At 35.3% G+C, this 25,317-nt stretch overlaps 1 protein-coding gene across 12 annotated transcripts in view; it reads left to right on the top strand.

Annotated features, from left to right (window-relative positions):
* Nucleotides 1-25,317, top strand: part of TIA1 (TIA1 cytotoxic granule associated RNA binding protein) — a 36,106-nt gene that overhangs the window by 865 nt on the left and 9,924 nt on the right. For 3 of the 12 annotated variants that reach the window (XM_043917528.1, XM_043917522.1, XM_043917520.1), the window contains exons 2-10: nt 9,669-9,771; nt 12,456-12,554; nt 13,262-13,316; nt 13,487-13,519; nt 14,762-14,849; nt 18,005-18,080; nt 24,429-24,537; nt 24,920-25,015; nt 25,113-25,197. In XM_043917528.1, the coding sequence (XP_043773463.1) occupies nt 9,669-9,771; nt 12,456-12,554; nt 13,262-13,316; nt 13,487-13,519; nt 14,762-14,849; nt 18,005-18,080; nt 24,429-24,537; nt 24,920-25,015; nt 25,113-25,197 (744 nt within the window). Of the gene's footprint in view, nt 1-9,668; nt 9,772-12,455; nt 12,555-13,261; nt 13,317-13,486; nt 13,520-14,122; nt 14,240-14,761; nt 14,850-17,054; nt 17,159-17,230; nt 17,297-18,004; nt 18,081-24,428; nt 24,538-24,919; nt 25,016-25,112; nt 25,198-25,317 lie in introns of those variants that run through there. The other 9 variants (XM_043917524.1, XM_043917523.1, XM_043917527.1 and 6 more) reach the window with 7 other exon arrangements.

Here is a 25,317-nt window from a genome sequence, read left to right on the forward strand (position 1 = left end):
TGGCTCTTTTTCTGTGGCAACCCCCCATCCCCGATCTGAAAGCCCCAAATCGGACCCGCTAAGGATTTTGAAACTGCTCTTTAAAAATGGAACTCTCGCCCGGAGGTATATATCAACTGAGGGGAAGTGGATTTAATGCTTTTTTATCTTCGCTTGCTACTTTTGTGATTGACATGTCGTTGAAAGAGCGGGGAGTTTTTAATGAAGCAACAATTGATAAGTACCTTAAGTAAAATATTTAGTCACCTCTGTGAATTTTTGTAGTGTTAAGTGGTCTTAGTTTGGGATCATTTTTTTGTAGCGTAGCTTTCCCTCCCGCCCCAGGCATTCTCCTTTGTTTTTCGAAGTACTATCCGATGAGGTGATCCTGCCTTTGTTGCTTTCCTCGAAAAGAAGAAAAAGCCCAAATTTTGACGTAGCTTTCTTATTTTTATTCTTAGAATATTGGCAATTTGAGAACCCTCTGCTTTAAAAAAATACACTCTTAGGTTTCTTTTTGCAACTCTGGATATTATAGTTGTTAAGAAATACAATGTAGTCAATTTTTTTCAGCGCCAAAAAAGTTTCGTTTTTTAATCTATGAGAAATATAGTCACTCTTTTCTTAATAAATAAGTTTATCTCATGTTAGTGACCTTTAGTGTCTTTTTACTAGGATGCAGCAATCAGCACGTGACTTTTGTTTTTTGTAATATTGTATCTGTAGATGAGTACTCCCTAAAAAACAAAGATCATTAACCCCATAGAGTTTATGGAACTCTTTTTTTCCCTTTTGCTTCTTCACTACAAGTATGATGTCCAGCAGCATACTAGATTAAGAAACTGCCTGTGTTTTTATATTATAATGTCTTCAAGGTTCTTATTTCAAAATTTTTAATTTCAGAAACTGCCAAAAATAATCTGAGAACTTAACCTTTTTAGTATGTTGATTTGGGAATATCAAATAATGAAGACAACTTCAGCTTTCCTAGGCCAGTCTACAAAAACATGTACTAGTCTGGGGACAGAGGACCAGCCATTGTGGGAGAATTAATGAAGGAAGTTTTATTCAACAAATACTTGTGTTCACTGTTAAGTCCTTCATGTGCTTGTTTAATCCTCATCAGAATTCTGCAGTAAATGTGTCCATTTTGCATTTGAGGAAAAGCTAAGATTAGAATTTAAGTAAGTCATCCCAAGTCATAGACCTTTTTGTTCATCAGCCTGCCATTTTGCTGTCCTCAACTTTGACTCAACATTTATGACTGATTTTGCCTTGTATACTACCAGAACACCCCATCCAAGAATCTTTTCCCCAAGTTGTCCATACTCTAGCGTTTCCTAATATCTCCTCCCTTCCAGTCAAACCAATCCTGATTAAATATGAGTAGGTGCTCATCCCTAAGTTTTGCCAGCAGTGTTTTTACTTTTAATATAAAATGTTTGTGTGAATAATTTGGGAGTCAGAGACTCTTAGTATGTTCTTAGCAATGTCTGATCCATGGTAAGTGATCAATAAAATTGTTTTAAAAACAGGTACAGTTTCAAGCAGTGAATCAAGATTTTACTCATTCTTCAGGGTAAGATATAGTCTGAATTTCAGTATTGCCTGTGTACCTAAATGGCTCAGGAAATATCTTCATTTGCCCCAAATGAGTGTTCAGTACTGCTGCTTTATAGAGACTGCCAGTATTCAGTTTCTTGTCAGCAGTACTCTGGAAATGGTACAGTTTACCCTTGAACAATGCAAGGGTTAGGAGCTGTAGCCCTTGAGCGATCAGAAATCCATGCATAACTTTTACAGTCAGGCCTCTGCATCTGTGGAATCAACCAATTGTGGATTGTGTAGTACATATTTAATGAAAAAATCCATGTACATGTATGAATGGATCCACGCAGTTTAAACCCCTGTTGTTCAAGGGTCAACCATATTGTGAGAAGTGATTTGATTCTGGATACGTTTTGAAAATAAAGCTACTGGAGTTGCCAGTTTGATGTTGAATGTGAGAGTGAAGTTGACAATAACTTTAATTTGCAAATGCGTAATTATCAGTCATCTAGAATGTTAGTTTGTTGCAAAATAAAATTAAAAATGAGAACTGTCTTGAGAGCCTGGATGTCTTAGTAAGTCTTATGGGCATGTGTGTGTGTGCTCGGTTGTGTCTGACTCTGTGACCCCCATGGATTGTAGCTCGCCAGGCTCCTCTGTCCGTGGGATTGTCCAGGCAAGCATACTGGAGTGAATTTGTTTCCCATCTCCCTTATCTTTTGTGTTGCATGCTGATTCTTTACCTCTGTGCCACCTGGGAAGTCTTTTCTTCAGACTGATTTGTTTACAATTGGCACTTTGTATCCACTGATGTGGAACCCTCAATATAATAAGCCAAATTTAAGAAACTTGAGCATCCATGGGTTTTGGTATCCAGGGAAGAGGCAGGTCCAAGAACCAATCCCTTCAGAGTAACAAGGGATGGATGACTGCGTATGGTCTAATACCCAAGTGAAGGAGATGCCAACTAATAAAATTAGAGGGTTTCTGCTATTACGCAGCAGACTGTCTTTTGTAAAGAAGAGACAGTTGTTAAATAATAGTAAGGTTATGATGCTGGCATATAACATTTATATTATGTACTACGTGGCTCTTACCAAGTTCCACCCTCAACTTCAGTGGACCTTGCCAGATTGTTCATGGAGAGATTACATACTATCTGGCAAGAGTAGAATCATCTCCCCAACACATGAGAAAAGAACAGACACTGGCCTGCACCCATTTTATCCTCTTCTGCCTGTCCAGCCCATCATGGCAGCAAAAGGTGTCCCTCCTCCCATCAGAAGCAAACCCCAGGTAAAGGACTTAGATGTTAAGGAAACCAGAATATTGTCTTGAGCTGCAGACACTTCGGGGCTTCGCAGGCAGCTCAGATGGTAAAGAATCTGCCTGCAATGTAGGAGACCTGGGTTTGGTCCCTGGGTCAGGAAGATCCCCTGGAGAGAAAGATGGCAACCCACTCCAGTATTCTTACCTGGAGAATCCCATGGACAGAGAAGCCTGGCAGGGTACAGTCCATGGAGTCGCAAAGAGTCAGACACGACTGAGTGGTTAATACATACATATGTACTATGTACAACAAGTATTTACTGTTGTACATAATTTCTTCTTAAATTGAAATATAATTGATATACTGTATTATGTAAGTTACAAGTGTACTGTTTTAAAGGTTATACCCCATTTATAGTTATAAAATATATTGCTTTTTTAATATAAAATATGGACTATATTCCCTGTGGTGTACAATATATCCTTGTCATAATTTCATAATTAGTAAGAGACATACACCTTTTACCCCTGAACTATAACAACTCTGGCAAAATGGATTAATTTTCTATCACATTGCAAATGTTCAAAAATACTTCTAAGAGAATACAGTTCCCTCTTTTGAACTTTTATTTTTTTATTGGAGTACAATTGCTTTACACTGTTGTGTCAGTTTCTGCTGTACAGCCGAGTGAATCAGCTACAGTTATCTCTTTAACAAATGTTTATAGAGCACTTAGAATATTCCAGGCAGAGTTCAGGTAGTAGATATGAATGAAAATATGTCTCTACTCTTATGAAATTTATCATTAGATTAAAACCTATTTCTTCATGTTTTTCACTCAAATTTTCAGAGGCCTCATATCAAATTCTGCATTTTCATACAATGATTGTGGCTCAAAACAAACTCAATACAGCATTCTGCCTTGCAGATTTTTCTTTGTAAGTTAAATTTTCCAGAGCTGTACTAATGAATACTTAAAATGTTTTAGATTCCAGTGTTACAACTATCTGAACTTATTATCACCTAAAAATAATGTATATGTTAAATTGACATGAAATCCTATCCCAGAACTGTCAACTTTTCACTGGCATTGATGACTTTTTCCATTGAAACTTCTCAGGTAACTTTTTATTTTGAAAAATTTAAAACCTATGGAAATTAGCAAAAATAGTGCATTTAAGACTTAGATAGATACCTTTCATGTGGAATTACCAGTTGCTAATAGCCACATTTGCTGAACCGTTTGAGAAAACATCAATACACTTAGGGCTTAAATAAATCTAAAAATTGGGGCATTCTCTTATACAACCACAGTATAATTTTCATACTAAGGAAACTACATTGATAGAGTGTTTTTAACCAATGCATAGTTCATATTTTATCCAGTTGCCCAAGGAGGACATTTACTCTCCAGTTCTGTGTGAGATTGGTGCATGATCTCAGAGGTGATGTTATAAATATCAACATGAGATTCTTCATCTAGGCTGTTAACAAGAAGTTCATGGAACACCTAAAAAAGGATTTTTTAATAATGTTCTTGAATAAAAAGCATCTTGAAAACTATAACTACATAAATGTAAGAAATTTACATTTTGGTTTAGTAGTCTAGTCAACTCTGTGACAGGGAATCTTGGCTTTCAACTGCTCCAGAGTCAATTTTGGTATCCATCAGAATTTCTTAAAATGCATTGCTGCAAAAAAATTTAAGCATGAAAGTAATTTGGGTTTTTTTTGTTGTTTTTTTTTTTAAAGATACTGGGGCCATACTCTTGTCTGTGAAGTGTTTCTCTGTGAATAAATCCACTTGTTACCTATCACTTTGTCTCACTGAGTTCTTTCTGCAGTGAGACATCAAGAACCTGAGCTTCATTAGGTCTTTGAACCAGACTTACTGGGAGGTTAGAGCTGGGAAATGAATGAGATACACATGCCCAAGAGTTTGCACTGATAGTTCCAATTCTAGTCTGATGCTACAGAGTTCATTCTGTTCTTTCCCCTCTCTGTATTTGTAACTCCATTCTCCCAACTGTGAAGAACTTGGTTTCTATTGCCAGTGTATATATTCCCAGTATATTTACTTGTTTGCTCAGTCTTAGAATTTCAAAAAGTAGCTTCAGAATTGTTCAATCATGCTTCTTTAAAAAAAAATATATATATATATATATATATATATGTATAGAGAGAGAGAGAGAGGACACTTTCAGAATTTGGAGGAAGTTTATGGAACCTGGTTTAGAAAATGTTCAGGAAAGAGGGACAACTGTCAGGCCCACAGTCCTAATCAAACTACAGAGCATCCCAAAAAGGATACTCCAACCACATACAGTGAGGGCCTGATATTACAACTTCAGCTTCACTGGACCTGGGACTCTGCTGCTGTTTGCCACCAAAGTAGATTCTCTTCAGTTTCTGCTTCTCTAACCCCTGTCTTTGACTTCTGTGTTCAGGGCAGGTACCTCTAATATGACCTAGCCCAGATCATATACCTAGTAGACTATATAACCGTATTAAAGCCTTTCATCTTTTGAAGAGGAGTCAGGCTTTGCCATAGGGTGAATGTAGGAAGATGTTTGGCAGCCTGAAAGGAAAAAAAAAAGAAACTTACATATGTAACTTAAATCTATACTGTTGATAGGAAATCCTTTGCTTCAGAAACAGAATAATATGTGACAAAGTATGGGACAACTAAAGAAACTTGTTTTATAAAACTGAGACTGTTACATATGTTAACTTAAGGTTTATTGTAATGGTGTCAAAGGTTGAGAACAAGTTGTTTGTGTAAACAGCTGTGTGTAGTTAATTGATAAAGGCTCCGGGAATTTACATTATATAGCAGGCCACATTAAACACAAAGGCAGTACAGACCTTAATGCTTTTTAGAGTAGCTTTTATTAGCCATCTTCAAACTGGGAAAATCACTTAGAAATTTTGAGTTTCTGAGAAAAAATTTGAGAAAATTTTTTTCTGAGAAAAATCTTGAAGTTTTGCAGAGTAAATGACAGCCTCCAGGTTCCCTACATACTGTCAGTTTATCACTGGATTACCTAGCTTTAGCAAAGTAGATGTTAGAATTAAATTTTCAGAAGAGCCATTTTTTTCCCTTAGACATATGCAATCCTTAGGGTTTCTTATAGGCACATGAGTTGGGTAAAAATAGACACTGAAGAGTTAGAGATGGTTCAGAGTTTTCACTTGACCATCACCCTTCCCTTAATGTTAATATCTTAAGTAACCATAGTATGATTATCAAAACTAAGAAGTTAATAGATTGGTACAATACTATTAACTGCAAGTTTTATTACTGTTTTCCCGTTTTTCCACTAATGTCCTTTTTCTTTTTTTTTTTTAAATGTCCTTCTTCTATTCCAACATCTAATCCAAAATACATTGTGTTTAGTTGTCATGTCTCTCTACTTCCCTATAACATGTGGGGAGATATCTTTCATTGTGGCACTTATGAAGGGTACTGTTTCTCCTCTATATCATTTTAGTTCAGTCACTCAGTCATGTCGAACTCTTTGTGACCCCATGGACTGCATGCAGCACGCCAGGCTTCCCTGTCCATCACCACCTCCTGGAGCTTACTCAGACTCATGTCCATTGAGTCAGTGATGCCATCCAACCATGTCATCCTCTGTCATCCCCTTTTCCTCCTGCCTTCAATCTTTCCCAGCTCAGGGTCTTTTCTAGTGAGTCAGTTCTTCACATCAGGTGGCCAAAGTATTGGAGTTTCAGATTCAGCATCAGTCCTTCCAATGAATATTCAGGTTTGATTTCTTTTAGGATGGACTGGTTGGATCTCCTTGCAGTCCAAGGGACTCTCGAATCTTCTTCAACACCACAGTTCAAAAGCATCAATTCTTCGGTGCTCAGCTTTCTTTATGGTCCAACTCTTCACATCTATACATGACTACTGGGAAAACCATAGCTTTGACTAAACGGACCTTTGTTGGCAAAGTAATGTCTTATGTAATGTCTGCTTTTTATTATGCTGTCCAGGTTGATCATAGCTTTCCTTCCAAGGAGCAAGTGTCTTTTAATTTCATGGCTGCAGTCACCATCTGCAGTGATTTTGGAGCCCAAAATAGTAGTCTGTCACTGTTTCCATTGTTTCCCTATCTATTTGCCTTGAAGTGATTGGACCGGATGCTGAGATCTTATCTCCACTATATAGTGACTGCCTTTTTTCTCTACATACCCTGTCAGAATTGAGTCACTAAGTGTTGCCCACACTCAAGGAGAGGGAAATGAAGCTTCACTTCATAGAGGGAGGTGTATCAAAGAATTCTTACCCGTAACATTATTACTAAGGTGTTTTAATGATGATTTCCCTCATTTCTTATGCATTTATTAATTAGAATTCTGTAAGAAAAAGCTATTTCTCACCCCCTCCCTAATCCAGGATTCAGTCAAGGATTATTCATTGTAAATATTAAGTTGTCAGTGTCTTTTAAGTCCCTCTTAATCAAAAGTAGTCTTCCTTTCTTTTTACTATTTTTTTTAAGGACGGTAACCTTTAAGATAGCAAATAAGTCACCTTATATAATATCCCAGATCTGAATTTGTGTAATTGTTTTATATGCCCAATATCCTGTAAGCTTAGATCTGAATTTAAGCTTAGCTAAACTCAAGTTAGATCGTTCTGACTTGAATATTTCATATATGATATTGTATAATTCATATTGTATACACAATGTTTAATTGTTCATTCATAACATGACTTAAAGTTTGATCACAGGGTCAAAGTGGCCTAAAGATCTCACTTTTTTCCTTTATTTTTTTATTGAAGGATAATTGCTTTACAGAATTTTGTTGTTTTCTGTCAAACCTCGACATGAATCAGCCACAGGTGTACATATATCCTCTCCCTTCTGAACCTCCCCCCCATCTCCCCATCCCACCCCTCTAGGTTGATACAGAGCCCCTGTTTGAGTTCCCTGAGCCATACAGCGAATTCCCCTTGGCTCTCTATTTTACATATGGTAATAGAAGTTTCCGTGTTACTCTCTCCATACATCTTACACTCTCCTCCCCTCTCCCCATGTCCATAAGTCTATTCTCTATGTCTCTATTGCTGCCCTGTAGATAAATAAAATAATAAATTTTTCTATATTCCAAATATGTGCGTTAGAATACAATATTTATCTTTCTCTTTCTGACTCACGTCACTTTGTATAATAGGTTCTAGGTTCATCCACCTCATCAGAACTGACTCAAATGAGTTCATTTTTATGGCTGAGTAATATTCCATTGTGTATATGTACCACAACTTGTTTATCCATTCATCTGCCAATGGACATCTAGGTTGTTTCTGTGTTCTAGCTATTGTAACTAGTGCTACAATGAACAGTGGGATACATGTGTCTTTTTCAACCCTGGGTTCCTCAGGGTATATCCCTAGGAGTGGGATTGCTGGGTCATATGGTGGTTTTATTCCTATTTTTTTAAGGAATCTCCATACCATCTTCCATAGTGGCTATATCAATTTACATTCCCACGAACAGTGCAAGAGTGTTCCCTTTTCTCCACACCCTCTCCAGCATTTATCGTTTGTAGACTTTTTGATGATGGCCATTCTGACCAGTGTAGAGTTCTCATTTTTAAGGTGAATTTTCCCTTTGCAATTGTTAAGTAATCTATGTGACATCTTAGGCACCCTGCACATATCCATTTTCTTACCAGCCTTTCACCTAAGTTTTACATCTATTTCATGCCTGAATCAATGATTTCAGTAGGGCTTACACATCGTTAATTTAATGCTGTCTGTCTACAGTTATTGTCTAGCATTTTTCTGTAAATGAATTGTTCATTGTTCTTAAGACTCGGCACTTCTCTCTTCGCCATTTTAGCCTATTCCTGTGCCTTCATAGTAAGCATTCAATAGTCTGTTGAATGGGTAAGTGGAAGGAAGAAATTGAATCCACACTTTCTGGCACGTATAGGTGTTTTATTTTTCTGGGGAGAGTGTCCGTACCTTTCATCACATTCCCTGAAGGATTCTTGGCAGAAGAATTAAAACATCTACAGTTATTGGGAGACTACGTTTTCTGATTTCAGAAGTAATAAAACTAATATACCTAGAGGTAATTGCATTTCAAAATCCCATTTTTAATATTTATAAACCCTTTAAATAAGGATTATAAAAAAAAAAGGATTATCCTCCTCCCCCCTAAAAAAGTAAGGATCGTCCCAGTCATGTTGTCTTGTAATACGTTATTTACAGTAGTTTAGTTAGTCACCAACTTACATTATCTGTTAAAAGTCTCTCCTAGAACCTTTCTACTTCCTTTCTGCTTCCACTGATCAGTGATATTCATTAAAAGGCTTCCCTTTCTTTTGTGAGCATGTATAACAGCTGATAGTGATTGATTCATGATCTTTCAAAAATATGTTTACTGTCTAAACCAAAGTATACCTCAGTTGGACACTTTTAGGACAATCGTGAATTAAACGTTGAAATTTTATCTAATGTTCTCAGTAATGCTGTAGAAGGAGAATAATTGCAGAGTTTTCTAGGATTGATTGTATGAATTGTTCTACATGTCAAATGATTCATTTGAGAAATTTTAGGTATATCTTCCTAAGATAAGCCTAGAAACTTAAAGTAACAGGTTTAATTTGTGCATTCTTCACTAAAAACAGATACTTACTAATTTCCCTCTACTAACTGTCTGGTATATTTGTAAGTAACATATCTTACATCTGTTTTGTAAGAGATTTTGAAGTTTTCAAACTTTTATAAGTTCCTAAATAGTGTGGTACACAGCAAAGATCTGCCTATTCCCCCAATTCACTGTTCAGTACTCAACTTTAGGAACTGATTTAAAAGAAGCAAATTTTAAGTGGTGAATTGTTTTCCTTTGTGTTTCAGATATGTTGGTAACCTTTCCAGAGATGTCACAGAAGCTCTAATTCTCCAGCTCTTTAGCCAGATTGGACCTTGTAAAAACTGCAAAATGATTATGGATGTAAGGGTATTTTACTTAGTTAACTTTCTTCTTCTTTTTTTTTTTAAATACATTCTTTAAATCCATTACTTCTAGGATCTCTTAAATTGGTTTATACAGTCTAAATTCATAAAGGTTTTATTAAATTTGTAATAAGTCCATTTTGGCCACCAAGTTTGTTTTACTCAGTAAAGAGAGACTAGATCTAATCATTTCCAAAACAGATGAGAACTGTATGTGGGGCTCTTGTTTTAAAATGTACTGAGGCATCAGAATTGTTTGTTTTGTATGTGGTGTCAGTTGATTAGCAAATCTATAAATTCAATTATTAATTAAAATGGGAAATTAGGCAAAAGAAATAGTAGACTGATACTGTGAAGATGTTTTAAACTTTATTTTTAAAGGTCACAGTTCAAGTCTTTCTTGAATTGTGGCAGTGCCCGTTCATCAGACCTTAATGTATAGAAAAAACATCAATTCACTCACGTAATCGGTAATTAATCCTGAGTCATAATATGTGTAAAAAGGCAGCTTCAAATTCTCTTGATGAGAAAAACAGTACTAAAGAGAAATCCTTTTATCCCATGGTCTTTCCTGCATTTAAACTTTTAGTTTTTGTTTCTCTGGGAAAGAAAGTCATGTATGTATTGGTATCTACTACTTTCTCTTCTATTATATTCCAGTTTAACTTCTTTTAACTTGGTATTTTTAAAAGTAATTATTTAGCCAGTTGTCTTTGGTTTGTTGTCTTGTATTTTAAAATGTCAAAACTTTTCTCCTAATGTGGCAGAGTCACCTACACATAATACAGATGGAGTCAACAGATGTTTTTATCCTTTACATAACTCTTCTGAAGTGTTCTGTTAGTCATATTTAATATCTGTATGCCTTTGGGTAATGAATCAAAGATTCCCATACCCATAGAGAAAGATAAGAGGGAGAGATATAGGGAAATGATGGAGAATTTAAAACCAGTCTTTCCTTCATCTAGGTCTCCTTCCTTATCTTAGTAATAGCATTTACGAAATCCTTACAGCCTATCATTTTCATACTGATGCCTCATCAAAAATACTCAATAGAAATATTATAAAGTAGATGTTATTCCTGTTTAATATATACAGAAATGAGGCAAAGCAAGGATGTAAACCCAGATTGATCTATTCTCTCCATAGGTCTATAGGCTGCTATTCTCTCTCCATCTAGGTCTTTCTCGATTTGCTGGTAAAGATCGCTAGGCAAAGTGTTAGTGACTGCTGCACCTACAGAAAAGACTAGCTAGGGGAGCCTCTGCCACTTTGTATAAATTGGACTTTGGTCACTGAAAGACTTAAAATTGACTACTCTCTCTCCTGCTTCTTATCATTATTTTATTATTATTAAAGTCTAAATTCCAGTCTGTTCACACTGTTGGACTAATGTTCATATTTATTAATTTTATACTCCCTAGAGTATGAGTTGGAGAAGGAATACTCCAGTGTCCTTGCCTGGGAAATCCCATGGACAGAGGAGTCTGGCAGGCTACAGTCCATAGGGTCACAAAGAACCGGACATGACTGAGTGACTCAGACTTCAGAGTACAAAGGCTGATAATGCATATGCTTAGAATTTTTTTTTAATCTAAAAAGTGTAGTTTTTCTGGACACGAATTAAGTAAAATGAACATTCTTGTTTGTTTGACTGCCATACTCTTAGGTGTAAGCCACTTTTTTAACCACTCTTCTGATTCTGATGCTGTCAACATGGATCTTGGTAGTAGAACTCCCATTAAGAATAGCATTAGTTTGAATTATACAATTTTAAAAACACTTACATTTTCTCTAATGCTTTTAAAATAAAATAATGGATAGTTTCAGTGTCATCAATTTGGTGGTTGCCTCTTTACTCTAAAATTCTTTGAAATCATTGCCAGGGACATTTTTTTAACTGTTAAATTGTGCATGAAATAAAATGGCATATATCTTTATTTTATTATCATTCTAGTCTTTTGAATTAGTTTCTTATTTTAACAATTCTGCTTGGGCGATTATGGAAAGAATTTTAAAATGGACTATGAAGCCATTTCGTGTTTTACACCAAGAGGTGTGAAAATATTGGGTGTTTTTTCTACTTCTTTATAAGAAAACATCCAGGCTTTGTCTGTCATCAGGCTTCAACTACTTCAAACACCAACAGAAGAGAAGAGAAAATTTCTGGTTGCACTGCACAGTGGCTTGCGAGATCTTAGTTCACCAATCAGGGATTGAACCTGTGCCCCCAGTAGTGGACTCACGGAGTCCTAACCACCAAACCACCAGGGAATTCCCAAGAATTTTTATTTTTAAAGACCTTCTAAGCAGGCAAAAATTTTGATGTCAGAAAGTCCATGTTCTAAAACCTATTCTAAAACTTTACTTATCTGAGAATGTCTTCAGTTTTTAGAGTGTATTTACTTCTATTTTAGTAATAGGTTTAAGAAGGTTAATTAGAACGTTTAGTCATTAATAAAACACTAAATTACATATAGTAGAATAATAGAAGCTGTTGAAGAAGATAGCTTTCTATAAAGATAATTTTTTGTTGTTGTTGTTTAGTGCCTTATCCTAAACATTTACTTGCAGAACAGCCCCTCATTCTTCATGGTCTGGTACTGAGCTGTATAAAACTTTGTATAGTTTTAAAGTAAGGACAGTATATAAAGCTTAAAACTGACTTTTGTGTCTCTTCTTCAACAGACAGCTGGAAATGATCCGTATTGTTTTGTGGAGTTTTATGAGCATCGTCATGCAGCTGCAGCACTAGCTGCTATGAATGGGCGGAAGATAATGGGTAAGGTAAGCTATCGTAATTAAAGAAGGTGACATACACTGGAAAATTCTGAGTTGTAAAAGGTTTTGTTTTCATTTTAGAAGCATTGTGTTTGTTTTACAGAAAATGATCACAAAAAAAAAAAACAAAAAAAGAAAACGATCACAATTAATATTAAAAAGATGGGGTAAAGCTTTTAGAGCATGTGTTTGTTAGTATTCTTCATGGTGCCTTGCACATGGTAAATACTGAGGTAACTGTTGAATTACCAGGCTTTATTGAAACATAGGAATGCTGACTACTAATGGGGAAGAATAAAAGAGAAAAAATTCTTTGGTTTTTTAGGCAGCTTAGTTGAATGTTAATAGAGAAGTTATGTATAGTTAGGATTTGTTAATATTATTTGCAGAAGTGTACATTAAAAAATAAGTATTGAAGGGAAAAATGAAATAATTCTGAGATTATGTCCTTTCTGCATTTTTCCTAATGTTAAGATGCCTTTTCTAAAAAAAAAAAAATTGGCAATGATAACAGATGGTAATGATTTTTTTAATGTCCTTACTTAATGAAACAAAGTTGTTAATTCTTTTTTTTTAAGTATTGAAATTTTGACCAGAAAATTTTGAATGCTTCTTGTCAAACATATACCTTTGTAGTCATAGATGCAAATCTTGTAATACCTGATTATGACCTTTATTTTTATGAAATATAAATGTAGAAAAAATTTTTTTAGGAAGTCAAAGTGAATTGGGCAACAACTCCCAGCAGTCAAAAGAAAGACACAAGCAGTAAGTATATTTTATACTCTTTGACCTTTTGTGTTTATTGTACATAGTAGTTTTCTTGTAAAGCATATAAACATCATACATTTGCAGTAATGTTTTGATCGTTATCCTAAGATATGATTGACTGTGTTTGTGTTAATAAATTTAAGAACAAATCTAATCTTTGTCATCAGGTAGTACCGTTGTCAGCACACAGCGTTCACAAGGTAATTGTATCTTCTTAAACATAAAATGAAATCTCTTGAAAGGGTATTCACTAACCACCTGAAGTTTTTTTGTTTGATGTTGGGGGGAGCGGGGAGGGAGGGATAGTATTTCTATTTGTCTCTCTGGCAATATTTTTCCCCCTTTTTCCCAGTGTTGACCAAGTGTGGCTTGTCCACTACTTGGGTGCTATTTCAAGTTCTCTGATTCCCCCCTTGGTAGCAGCTGATGCCTTAGAAATACTTCACCACTGAAGGGCAAGATACCCTGTTTCCTTGAGGTCAAGTTCTGTGCTTCATACGGAGATCTTATTGCTTGAGTTGCACTTGAAACTATGTCTCCCAAATGGCAACCTAATATGTTGCTTAAGGCCTGCCAAGTAGGGGTAACTTTTCTTTCCAGATATACTTTGTCAGAATTGATATGTATGTCCATTTAAAGTGTTGATCCAACTATTTTGTATATTTAAAGTGTTCTTTTTTTTTTTTTTGAACATTGTCTTTTTAAGAAAACTTCATATATGGGATCATTATTTCTCTCCAGTGCTTTTTTAATGACTCTGATATAAAGTGAAGGGATTACTGTTTTCATTCTGTTGCCTTCAGTCTTAGTTCACTTGCACATGGATTCACATAAACTGAATGGTGTAATGTCTGGGCAACCAAAACTGTTGGCTTTTGAGAAAACTCAAATACTTTAACATCAAACTGTTGCAATGCAAGGTATTTCTTTGATTGTTCTTCACAAAATATGGTTAAACCAAGTATATCGCATAGCTAGCTTCAGTAAACTGTCTTAACTGAGGCAAATCTAGCCTAATAACTCATAATACCACTATTTTAATTTGTAAAGATTTAATGTAGTGGTAAACTGAATAAATGTGAATAATTACTATTAGAATGGTAATTAAGTCATTTATTTATATATATATACTTTTTTTTTTGCAAAACTTGTTATATATTACTAGTTTATTTTGGCCAGTATAATAATTGGTTATAAGTAGAAATGTAACTATCAGTCTCCCATTAGATATATCATAGGAGAATCTTTCCTGTATTGTCACCTTGATTCATTATTCATTATGTTTAAAACTGATAGAATTTGTCTAGATATAGGATAGTTTTACTTATACTTTATTGTAATACATAAATTACTTTAAGAATACTTTATTGAATAGATCTTAGCATTTTTTTAAATTCTAAAATTGTATTTTTCTTTTCACTTCCCCTTCCTTCCCCCATAAGATCATTTCCATGTCTTTGTTGGTGATCTCAGTCCAGAAATTACAACTGAAGATATAAAAGCTGCTTTTGCACCATTTGGAAGAATATCGTAAGTAACAGAAGATTAAATTTAAAAATGCTTTTAATTAGAAACAATCTTTTATAGAAGTAATTTGAAAATCTGTTGTGAATTTTTTTGGACATTAATTTTAACACCTGAATGTAATGTATTAATATTCACTTGAATAAATGTATTGTTTAGAGCCTATTCAAGCAGTTAACAGCCAAAGATTATTTTCCCATTGATAAATCTTTGGTCTTCAATTATCTTAAAATTTTTTTTCAATTAGCATTAGCTTTTAAGAGACGAATGTGCTGTCCTGCATCCTGTTTCTTGTATGAATGTCTTGCTAGCCTGGTCATAATCTTTAGTGAATTTGTGCTGTGACTAAGAAGTTTAGACCCTTTGGCACTTCTATGATACCATGCATTTTCTGTTAATATATTTTAACAAAAAGAAACCTTAATAGTTTAAAAAGCAGTTATTAAATATTAATTCCAGGATATCTGTCCTTTTGTTGTTGTTATTTTTGCTATTAACAACAATAATAATGCCTCTTAGTATTTTTTGAAGCACTGTATTGCTTGCATTGTTATTAATTGTACAGTTTAGGCCTGTTATAAATAGCTCACTCAAGTATTCATCATAAAAGAACTTTAATATTGTGAAAAGCATGCCTGTAGTAGAGTAAGAATAAGTTGATTATTGCACTTTCTTAGAAGTAATTGTTGAATCTAGAAAACAAAGTTTTTAGAGTTTCTGGTTGCTTTATTATTGGTGTCCCAGCTAGAAGAGTAGAAAAAAGAAAATGCTAGCTTTGATTTGGTTTGATAAACAGACCAACAGCAGAGATGAGAAGGAGACTGGAAAGTAAATGCTGGTGGCATTGATGTTGAATTTGGGAATTTTCATTTGAAGAGTTTTAGTTCGCTGGTAGGAGGATGAAAATGGATAGAGACCAAAGAATGATCATAAGTAAGGGGCCAACTTTAAAGGCAGTCACAAGATTAGAGTTTATAGATGGGCTCTTCTTTTAGGTGACATTTTTCTTGATCTCTTAGAACTGACTTTAGGAAAATAAAGTTCTAATTTCTTGAATGTTCTTTTTAGTCTGTTTTAGGGTTTTGATGATGGTTAGCTGGCTTTCAAATGTCTAGATTGGACAGTCTTAACCTTTGACCTCTTAAAGGCTCTATAAATTTCTGTATGCAAAATTTTGTGCTTGTTTTCATTTTGGTGTGTAGTATCTTTGTAAATTTTATCCACTTTCAGCATAGTCACAGGACTGTAAAGGATTAAAGAACTCTGATCTGTATCTTTGCTACTTCTTCCTTAGAGAATTCTTTCAGATAATATATGAATCAAGGCTAACATTTCCTGAAACTTAACTTTAAGAAGAAAAGGCTTTTCTAACATTTTAACAGATTAAATGCTATATTATTAAATGTTTAGATTGAATGTAGCTTTTCTGAAAGCGTGGATATTTAGTTTGGGGTTAAGATAAAGATTGTTTAACAATTGGTGAGTGTAAGTTAAATGACATCCAAATTTTAGTAATTTCATTACTTTTTAATCAAGAATCAATAATTTCTTTTTGTTAAATATGTTGGTATCATAATTGCAGTCTGTAGATTTTCTTAGAGTCTACTATGATTACTGATGTATATATGATTTTTTTCTTGATAAGACCTTTAAGTTTTATAATTTTCGGTTGAAATAATGTCTAAGCTTTAGGTTGTCCTAAGAGTTAGTGTTTCTAAATTTGAAGGAACCATTTTCAGTTGGTAGCATCACTTCTTGATTTTTTTTTTAAATTAAAGGAGATACGTTGATAAATACATATATTGAGAGATTCTCATGATAGTCAGGTATTGTCTGTAGATTCTACAACAGTGCTTGATTTATAAAAGTTGTGTAGTAAATGTTGGCCTATTAAAATATTTGGTATAAAAATTACAGCACTTTCTTTCCCTAATTTATACAGCTTAAATTTTTCCTGTTCCTTGAGTTTAGGGTAGTCTAACAGATTTTGCTGTAGAAGAATTCAGCTACAAATTAAATGCATGTGTACCATAAATATTTTTACATATTGAGAAGTGACTTGCATTAGTTTTCCTCTTTCACCATCACCTCTTGTCATTTTGACCCTAAGCACTTAATAAATCACTCCTAAATTTATCAAAATATGCTTATGTATACTTTAATATAAAATTATATTGCATGGCTTTCTGACTTGGGTTTTTGTTGTGAAAGTGCCTGTTTTGTTCATGTGTCCTGAGAGAACAAGCATTGTGACATACCTGGCTAACTTAAAAGCAGATTGCCTGCGAAGCACAATTTGAGTCCAATTTTTTGAGGTATGGAGTTTTAGCTATCATGGCTGGGTTTTTCACTCAATCTCAAATAATAGGGCTCTGGTTATTTTGCAGAGTATCTCTGAAGAATGGACAGAATTGCCCTGGCTAACTACAAGCTACGGTTCACAGTGGATAAATGTTGGCGTGCTTTTTTACTTTCTGACTTTTTAAAATTTTGCTTTTATGTCTTGTAGTTTCCAATCAATCTTATATGATTGCTATTTTAGAATTTAGTATAAAATCTTTTCTTATATAGAATAAGACTAAAGTGTGTGTCTAGTATTTTTCTTCAATAATTTAACATTTCTGAAAATGTCAAGTTTCAAAATTTACCCATAGTTCAGAAGGGGGGTGTGAACTGATCTGAGAAAATGAAAAAAATTAATTGATTTAGGGAATATACAACTTTTTCATTCTTTTAGTTTCCAGTTTTCTATTTTAATTTTTTAATGATTAGGTAGTATATAGTGTAAAATAGCAAATTATAAATTGCATGGTTAAAGAAAGCCATTCATTTAGTGTGCCAGTGAACCCTATAAGTTAAGTAATTCATGTGAATAGCTGCTTTTACCATGCTTAATATTTAAAAATGTAAAAACTTTTTGAAGTGGGAGGCAGTTTCTGTAAAATGTATACATATATATTTTAAAAGTTTTTGATTTGCATGTTTATAAAATTAAGCCTCATTTGCTAATACATGATAAATTTTGTAGAATAAAAGGTAAATTTGTATTAAAGGTTCATGTTAATGAAGATGAAACATGAAAATGAGTTGTGTATGAAATTCTCACTTGATATCCAGAGGAGAGTTTGCAAACCTAAACTTCTGATTGTTTCTGATTTCAGAGATGCCCGAGTGGTAAAAGACATGGCGACAGGAAAGTCTAAGGGATATGGCTTTGTCTCCTTTTTCAACAAATGGGTGAGCTCAATAAAAAGTGCATGTGCAGTATAAGAAGAAAGAACAAAAACGTTCATTTCATTTCAATTTTTAGTCATTTTTGTCATCTACCATTTGTTCATATCACTGATAATTAGTACTCTTACTGGAGTATACCTTCTTTCCCCTGTTTGGTTATTTAGTCAACATTTATTTAGCACCTTGGGCTTACCTGGTGGTTCAGATGGTAAAGAATCCCCCTGCAATGCAGGAGACTGGGGTTCGATCCTTGGGTCAGGAAGATTCCCTGGAGAAGGGAATGGCCACTCACTCGAGTATTCTTGCCTGGAGAATCCCATGAACAAAGGGGTCTGGCAGGCCACAGTCCATGGGCTCATAAAGAGTTGGACACAACTGAGCAACTAAGCACATGTATTTAGCACCTGATGCATGCAAAGTACTGAGAAAATGTTTTCAGAATATAAAAAGTAGAGGTGTTGGACTTCCCTGGTGGTCCAGTGGCTAAGACTCTGTGCTCCCAATGCAGGGGTCTCGGGGTTCAAGCCCTGGTCAGGGAACTAGATCCCACATGCCACAACCAAAGAGTTCACGTGCCACAACTAAAGATTCTGCATGCCACAACTAAGACCCAGCATAGCCAAATAAATAAATACAGAAATAGTTCTTTAAAAAAAAAGAGAGGTGTTTAAATCATCATCCAAAAGATAGGACCGATATTGAGTATCTCATTTATATATTTGATTTGTTTTCTCCCTGTTTTATATTCCCATGTTAATTTAAAAGTAACTAATAAAATGTTCCAGTGGGTGGAAATTTTTCTAAAAATAGTATATTAATGTATTTGAAAATGTCTCATCATTTCCTTCATTCAGTAAACACTACTGAACATGAATTTGCATAGGCTTGAAGTTTCTGAGTTTTTCAGAGAAAAGGAAGGAGTGCATAGTTTGTCAAATGAGAGGTGAAAGGAGGTTATAGAGAAGGAAAGGCTTATATTTATGACAGCTGGATAAAATCTTTGGTATGTTCTCCATACAATGTAATACTGTGCTGTTTACAAAAGGAAAACTAATAAGGAACTCTGTAAGTACTGGTTATGGAAACATTTCCATGGGATATTATCAGGTGAAAAAACTTTTTTGTGTAAAAAAGAAGAGAGCATATTATATGTGTGTGTGTGTGTGGCAGGGGGCAGGGTGGGGGTGATTTCTTTTCCCCCTGCATTCCCCCTGCAGAGATTAGCAAGACACTTGTAAGGTTTCCTGTTTGTGGGCTAGGTAATGAGAGGCACATGGGCAGGAGGGCAAGAAACTTCTTGCTGTTACTATGTGAAGTTTGAACCTTGTAAATATGTTACTAATTCAAGTAAATAGTTTTTTTTAGTGTGATAACTCAAGGTTCCAAACAGTTAAATGCAGAGATATCACACTTCTAAAAATACAGAGGTGGATGGTAGGAGACTTTATATGCATTAATACTGGATTATACACTCAGGTTTCATTAACCTTTAATTTTATTGTATTGCCTCTATGTTACGTTTGTTTGCCAGTGATAAGTGCAAAAATATGGTATTTTTTGTGCAAGAGTGCCTTAGAATGAGCCATTAAAATTTTTGATACTATGAAATGTATTTTAGAAAGGATTTTCTTTGATAAAGGGAGTATTTGAAATAGGTATCATTTGAAGTTATCATTGATAACTTCGGGTGAAATTTATTTATTTTTATTAGTTGGAGGCTAATTACTTTACAGTATTGTAGTGGTTTTTGCCATACATTGACATGAATCAGCCATGGATTTACATGTGTTCCCCATCCTGAACCCCCCTCCCACCTCCCTCCCCATCCCATCCCTCTGGGTCATCCCAGTGTACCAGCCCCAAGCACTTGTCTCATGCATCCAACCTGGACTGGTGATCTGTTTCACACTTGATGATATACATGTTTCAATGCTGTTCTCTCAGATCATTCCACCCTCACCTTCTCCCATAGAGTCCAAAAGTCTGTTCTATATATCTGTGTCTCTTTTTCTGTCTTGCATATAGGGTTATTGTTAACATCTTTCTAAATTCCATATATATGCGTTAGTATACTGTATTGGTGTTTATCTTTCTGGCTTACTTCACTCTGTATAATGGGCTCCAGTTTTATCCATCTCATTAGAACTGATTCAAATGTATTCTTTTTAATGGCTGAGTAATATTCCATTGTGTAAATGTACCACAGCTTTCTTATCCATTCGTCTGCTGATGGGCACCTAGGTTGCTTCCATGTCCTGGCTATTATAAACAGTGCTGCAATGAACATTGGGGTACACATGTCTCTTTCAGTTCTGGTTTCCTCGGTGTGTATGCCCAGGAGTGGGATTGCTGGGTCATATGGCAGTTCTAGTTCCAGTTTTTTAAGGAATCTCCACACTGTTCTCCATAGTGGCTGTACTAGTTTGCATTCCCACCAACAGTGTAAGAGGGTTCCCTTTTCTCCACATCGGGTGAAATTTATAAGCATCATTTATTGTACCAGTTCCTTCCAAGTTTTTAAAAACGTCTGTTTGCAGTTATGCCAACTAGTGTCAGATTGTCTTATATTTTCTAGTTCCTGTGTCTGCTTATATTGAAACTAATGTCTGGTTATTCCTCCCTATCCAGATATTCGCTGTAACAGCCAGCTTGCAGCCATTTTACTTTTCCAAAATTTACTTTTCAAATAAAAAATCAGTCCTAAAAATGTTAACATGGCTTTTTTTTTTTTTTAAATTAATGTCTGTGCCAGGTCTTTATTGGTACAAGAGGGCTTTTTCTAGTTGTGGACAGTGGGGGGCACAACTCCTTGTTGTGGGCCCTCGAGCATGCAGATTTCAGTAGTTGTGGCACACGGGCTTAGTTGCTCCTCAACATATGAGATCTTCCTGGACCAGGGATCGAACCCATGTCCTCTACATTGGCAGGCGGATTCTTACCCACTGCGCCACCTGGGAAGTCCTTAACATGGCTTTTAAGTTAAGGCAAAAGAAGGCAGAATACACTGTAATTGTGTGTCAGCGGTTCACACAGTGGCATCGTATCTTTTGATCAGATTCTTTTATAACTATCATCTTCCTCTCATGAAGTGAAAGTGTCTTCTAAGAAGCAGGTATTAATCTAAGAGGTCAGGAAAAATCCGTATATTAGAAAAATTGCAAATGGTAAAGCATATTGAGAGGTGAAGATGTAAAAGCTCTGTCATGTATGATCCCATCTACTAGGTGTAAAAGGAGATGAAAAAATAAAAACTATGAGACTGTAACTAGTTCTTAAAGCTTTACTGTTAATCACAGCATAATATTTAGGGAAGATAGAAGAATACCTCATGCAATGAACTGATAGCCACATTTACCTTAAAGGACTGATAAATAGGTTGTCAATGTTTTGTGATACCTGGTGATACAGGTTGAGAGCTTTGGGTGGAGTAAAAACTCACTTTTTTGCATTATGGAATTATGGAATATGGAATTATTATGGAATTATGGAATATATTCTGCTGCTATATGTCACTATTTAACGTATAGTTAGTATAAAAGTCAGATATAGCAGAGGATGTCTGTGTGTGACCTCTGTAGTTACCAGACATGGATTATAATCCTGACAATCATCACACAAGAGGTATATAACTTTGAATAAGTGATACAATTTGATCTTCCCACATTTATATTTTAGTTTCTATAACTTTGTGCTATGTGACTGGCAGGCATTCTCTGGTGTTGTGAAGTGCCACAGCACTGATTGCAATTGAACCTGGCTCCCTTGCCTCTCCTGTGTTGTGTGTCCTAGGCAAACTCCAGGGCTGGTTGAGCATACCTCCCTGCTTACTCTGAAGTAACTGAGTGTTGCTAGAGAGAAATTGAGTCAGCTGGTTTCACTTCTAATTTAGTGGTTACACATAGATAAATACGTGGTACTGTCTTTGTAAACCTGTGTTTCTCTAGTAAAACTGATTCCCTGTTCTTTGAAAAACTATTTCATGCTCCCTCATTTCTCCTCAAATATTCCTCATTCTTTTTCTTCATCATCACCCTGAGCTTCAAATGAGAAAGTAAAAGCTATCATACAGAAATTCCCTCAGCTTTCTACCACCAAACCTACATTAAATGCTCTCACCTTCTCCCTCTTCCTCCTGTTACAGTGGAGGAAGTCTTTCCTGTCGTTGTATATGAGCATATAATTATATTTGTTTTCTAGGGCTGCTGTATCAAAGTAGCTGAATGACCTAGAACAATAAAAAGATTCTCTTAAGTTCTTCTAGAGGATAGAAGTCCAGAATCAGGTTGTCGTCATGGCCATGCTCCATCTGAAGATGCTGGAAGTATCCTTCCTTCTCTCTTTAGTTTCTGGTGGTAACTGGCAATCCTTGGATCCTTGACTTGTAGCTGCATCACTCCAGTCTCTACCTTTGTCTTCACATGACCCTCTTTCCTCTATGTGTGTCCTTGTTAACTTCTTATCTTCTTATAACAACCCCTTCTTTAAAAGGGCCCACCCTAACTTGTATGACCAAATCTTAACTAATATACCTGCAAAGACCCTATTTCAAATGCAAATGAGGTCACTTTCACAATTATAAGACTGGATAGATAGGACTTCATATAAATTTCAGTGACACAGTTCAGCCAACAACAGAGAGTTATTAAACATCTTACGAGTTCAGACTGGTTAGTGTGGAAAGCAATATTTGTTTCTTTTTTAAGAATCATTTCCTTTTTATGTGTCTCAAGAACAGCTTTTAGCCTTAAACTTACCTGTTCTTTTGTGCTAGGTTAAGCCCACATAAGCTTACCAAAGCTATGGTTTACACAGGCTAACCAAAGCTGAACCCCACGTCCTTTTCAGTTTATTCTTAAGTTGGCTTTATTCTTACTCTATACCAAGGCTACTCTTCTCAAGTTCACTTATTGATTTCTGCTTGCTTGGCTCTCTGACAGTACATTGTTGTGGGTTTCTTCCTTCATCAGTAGCTATTCCTTCTTAGTCACCTTAGCTCGCAATTTCTCCGTTACCCAGTTTTCACATTTTGCTGTTTTTCAGGGCTCTATCCTAGGACACTCTTTCTTCGTGGCTCTGAATCTTATATCTGCAGCTCCACTTACTTCACACTTAACCAACAAACTGTCTTCATTTAGATGTCTTACACGTACCTGAAACTTAATGTGTCTTAAATAATTGTTTCTTCCTCAAACTTGTTCCTCCAGGCTTCTCATTTCCGTAAATACCAGCACTGTCCTCCCTACTGCCCAAGCAGGAACCTAGGAGTTGGCTTTGATTCCTGCCCTTTTAGTTACTGTGCACACTGCCCCCCCACCACCCCCATCTGTTGACTCTTCCTTTAGATTACATCACTGCTACTATATTAGTCCTGGTCACCAGCATTCTTTTTTAATCTGAATATTACATTAGTCTTAGAAAGTGTCTTTTTACTGTCTTATCTCCCCAAACTGTTCTCCTTAAAACATAAGGATGGCCTTCTTAAAGACATAAATTGGATCATGATAATCTCTTACTTAAAATAATCAGTTTTTTCTTCTCATACTTTTCCTTTTGGCACACTAGATTCCAGTGAAACTAGTCGTGTTTCACATGCTTCTTTTAGATGTGTACCAAACTCTTGCCTGCCTTAACACACTTTGCAGTGGTTTTCCCTCTACCAGGAACACTCTGCTTTTTTTATTTTTCTAGCTCCTTTTCATCTCGTTTCAGCTTAAAAGTCATTTCTAAGAGACCTTCCCTAATCGTGCCGCCCTAAGGTAGATTCCCATCCCTGTATCTCAGCATGGCGTATTCTTGCTCTCAGCCTTTTGTTTCTGTCATGGCACTTAACCATAACTAATAATTACTTTATTTGTCCCCTCCAAAAAATGGAAGCTCCATGGCAGCAGAGACCGTGTCTGCCTCTGACTGTATTGCCAGCACTTGACGTTAACTGCTGTCTAGAACATGATGACTGCTCAGTATTTACTTGTAAGATGAATGAGTAACCAAACACTATTGTTGAAAGCTTGTTAGATTGTATAAAGTGAGATTTTCATCCATAATAGTCTGGGTTGTTATGTGAACTTGACAATGGCTACCTCACAAGGGCTTTTGGGCTCGAGTCTTTCAGGTGATTAAAATTCCCAAAAGCCCTTATGAGGTAAAAGAAAGACAGTTTAAAAGCACCATTGTAAAATAAATGAAAGCACCATTGTATTTTAGGAAAGCTGTCATATATTGTGTATATCATAAAGTATTCCATTAAGAAAACATTTGTGGAAAGCAACCATGAGTTTTCTCTTTTGCACAAAGTTGTTTAACATCAACTAATAGTGGCTTCTTTGTCATTTCTAATGTTGTGTGGAACAGGATGCTGAAAACGCCATTCAACAGATGGGTGGCCAGTGGCTTGGTGGAAGACAAATCAGAACTAACTGGGCAACCCGAAAGCCTCCAGCTCCAAAGAGTACATATGAGTGTAGGTGTATTGGAGAAGAAAAGGAAATGTGGAATTTTGGAGGAAAAAACACTAGATTTTAAATGTTAGAGCTGTTCCCGGAGACTTATTGCAGAAATAGATGAGAAGCAAATCAAGACTACTGTTCAAAAATGTACTTAGTTTTCATTTTTGTAATTATAAATAATAAGTAATATCTCTAATGTCAAGTCTCCTATTAATTAGAGAATACTGAGTAATATTTAGATATTCTTCGGGGAGGTTTAATCCTTAATCAAATTGTAATATGTATTAAACAAGCATTTTGATCAAGATAAATATTACCATTACAGTAGTGTAGTTAATATTGCTTTCCTCTTTCTGAACATTTTATAAACTAAAAATATTAAACTTTTCTCCCCAGCAAACACCAAACAGCTATCATATGATGAGGTCGTAAATCAGTCTAGTCCAAGCAACTGTACTGTGTACTGTGGAGGCGTCACTTCCGGGCTAACAGGTATGGGGACTTCACCTATGTGGCATCTTAAGATTAATTTTAAAGTACTTTATTTGTAGGATTTTAATGCAATTCGGTTTTGGTTTTTGTCTAACAGAACAACTAATGCGTCAGACTTTTTCACCATTTGGACAAATAATGGAAATTCGAGTCTTTCCAGATAAAGGATATTCTTTTGTTCGGTAGGTGTGGTTTTTAAAAAACACTTTTACCTCCAGATCATTTTTGAACTTTTAGTTCAAAAAAAGTTTAGTGGTTTTCTTTAAAATTTACTTTGGTTATAAAGAAATAGAAATTTTTCT

This window comes from Cervus elaphus, chromosome 11, assembly GCF_910594005.1.
Source record: "Cervus elaphus chromosome 11, mCerEla1.1, whole genome shotgun sequence".
Classification (NCBI taxonomy): Eukaryota; Metazoa; Chordata; class Mammalia; order Artiodactyla; family Cervidae; genus Cervus; species Cervus elaphus.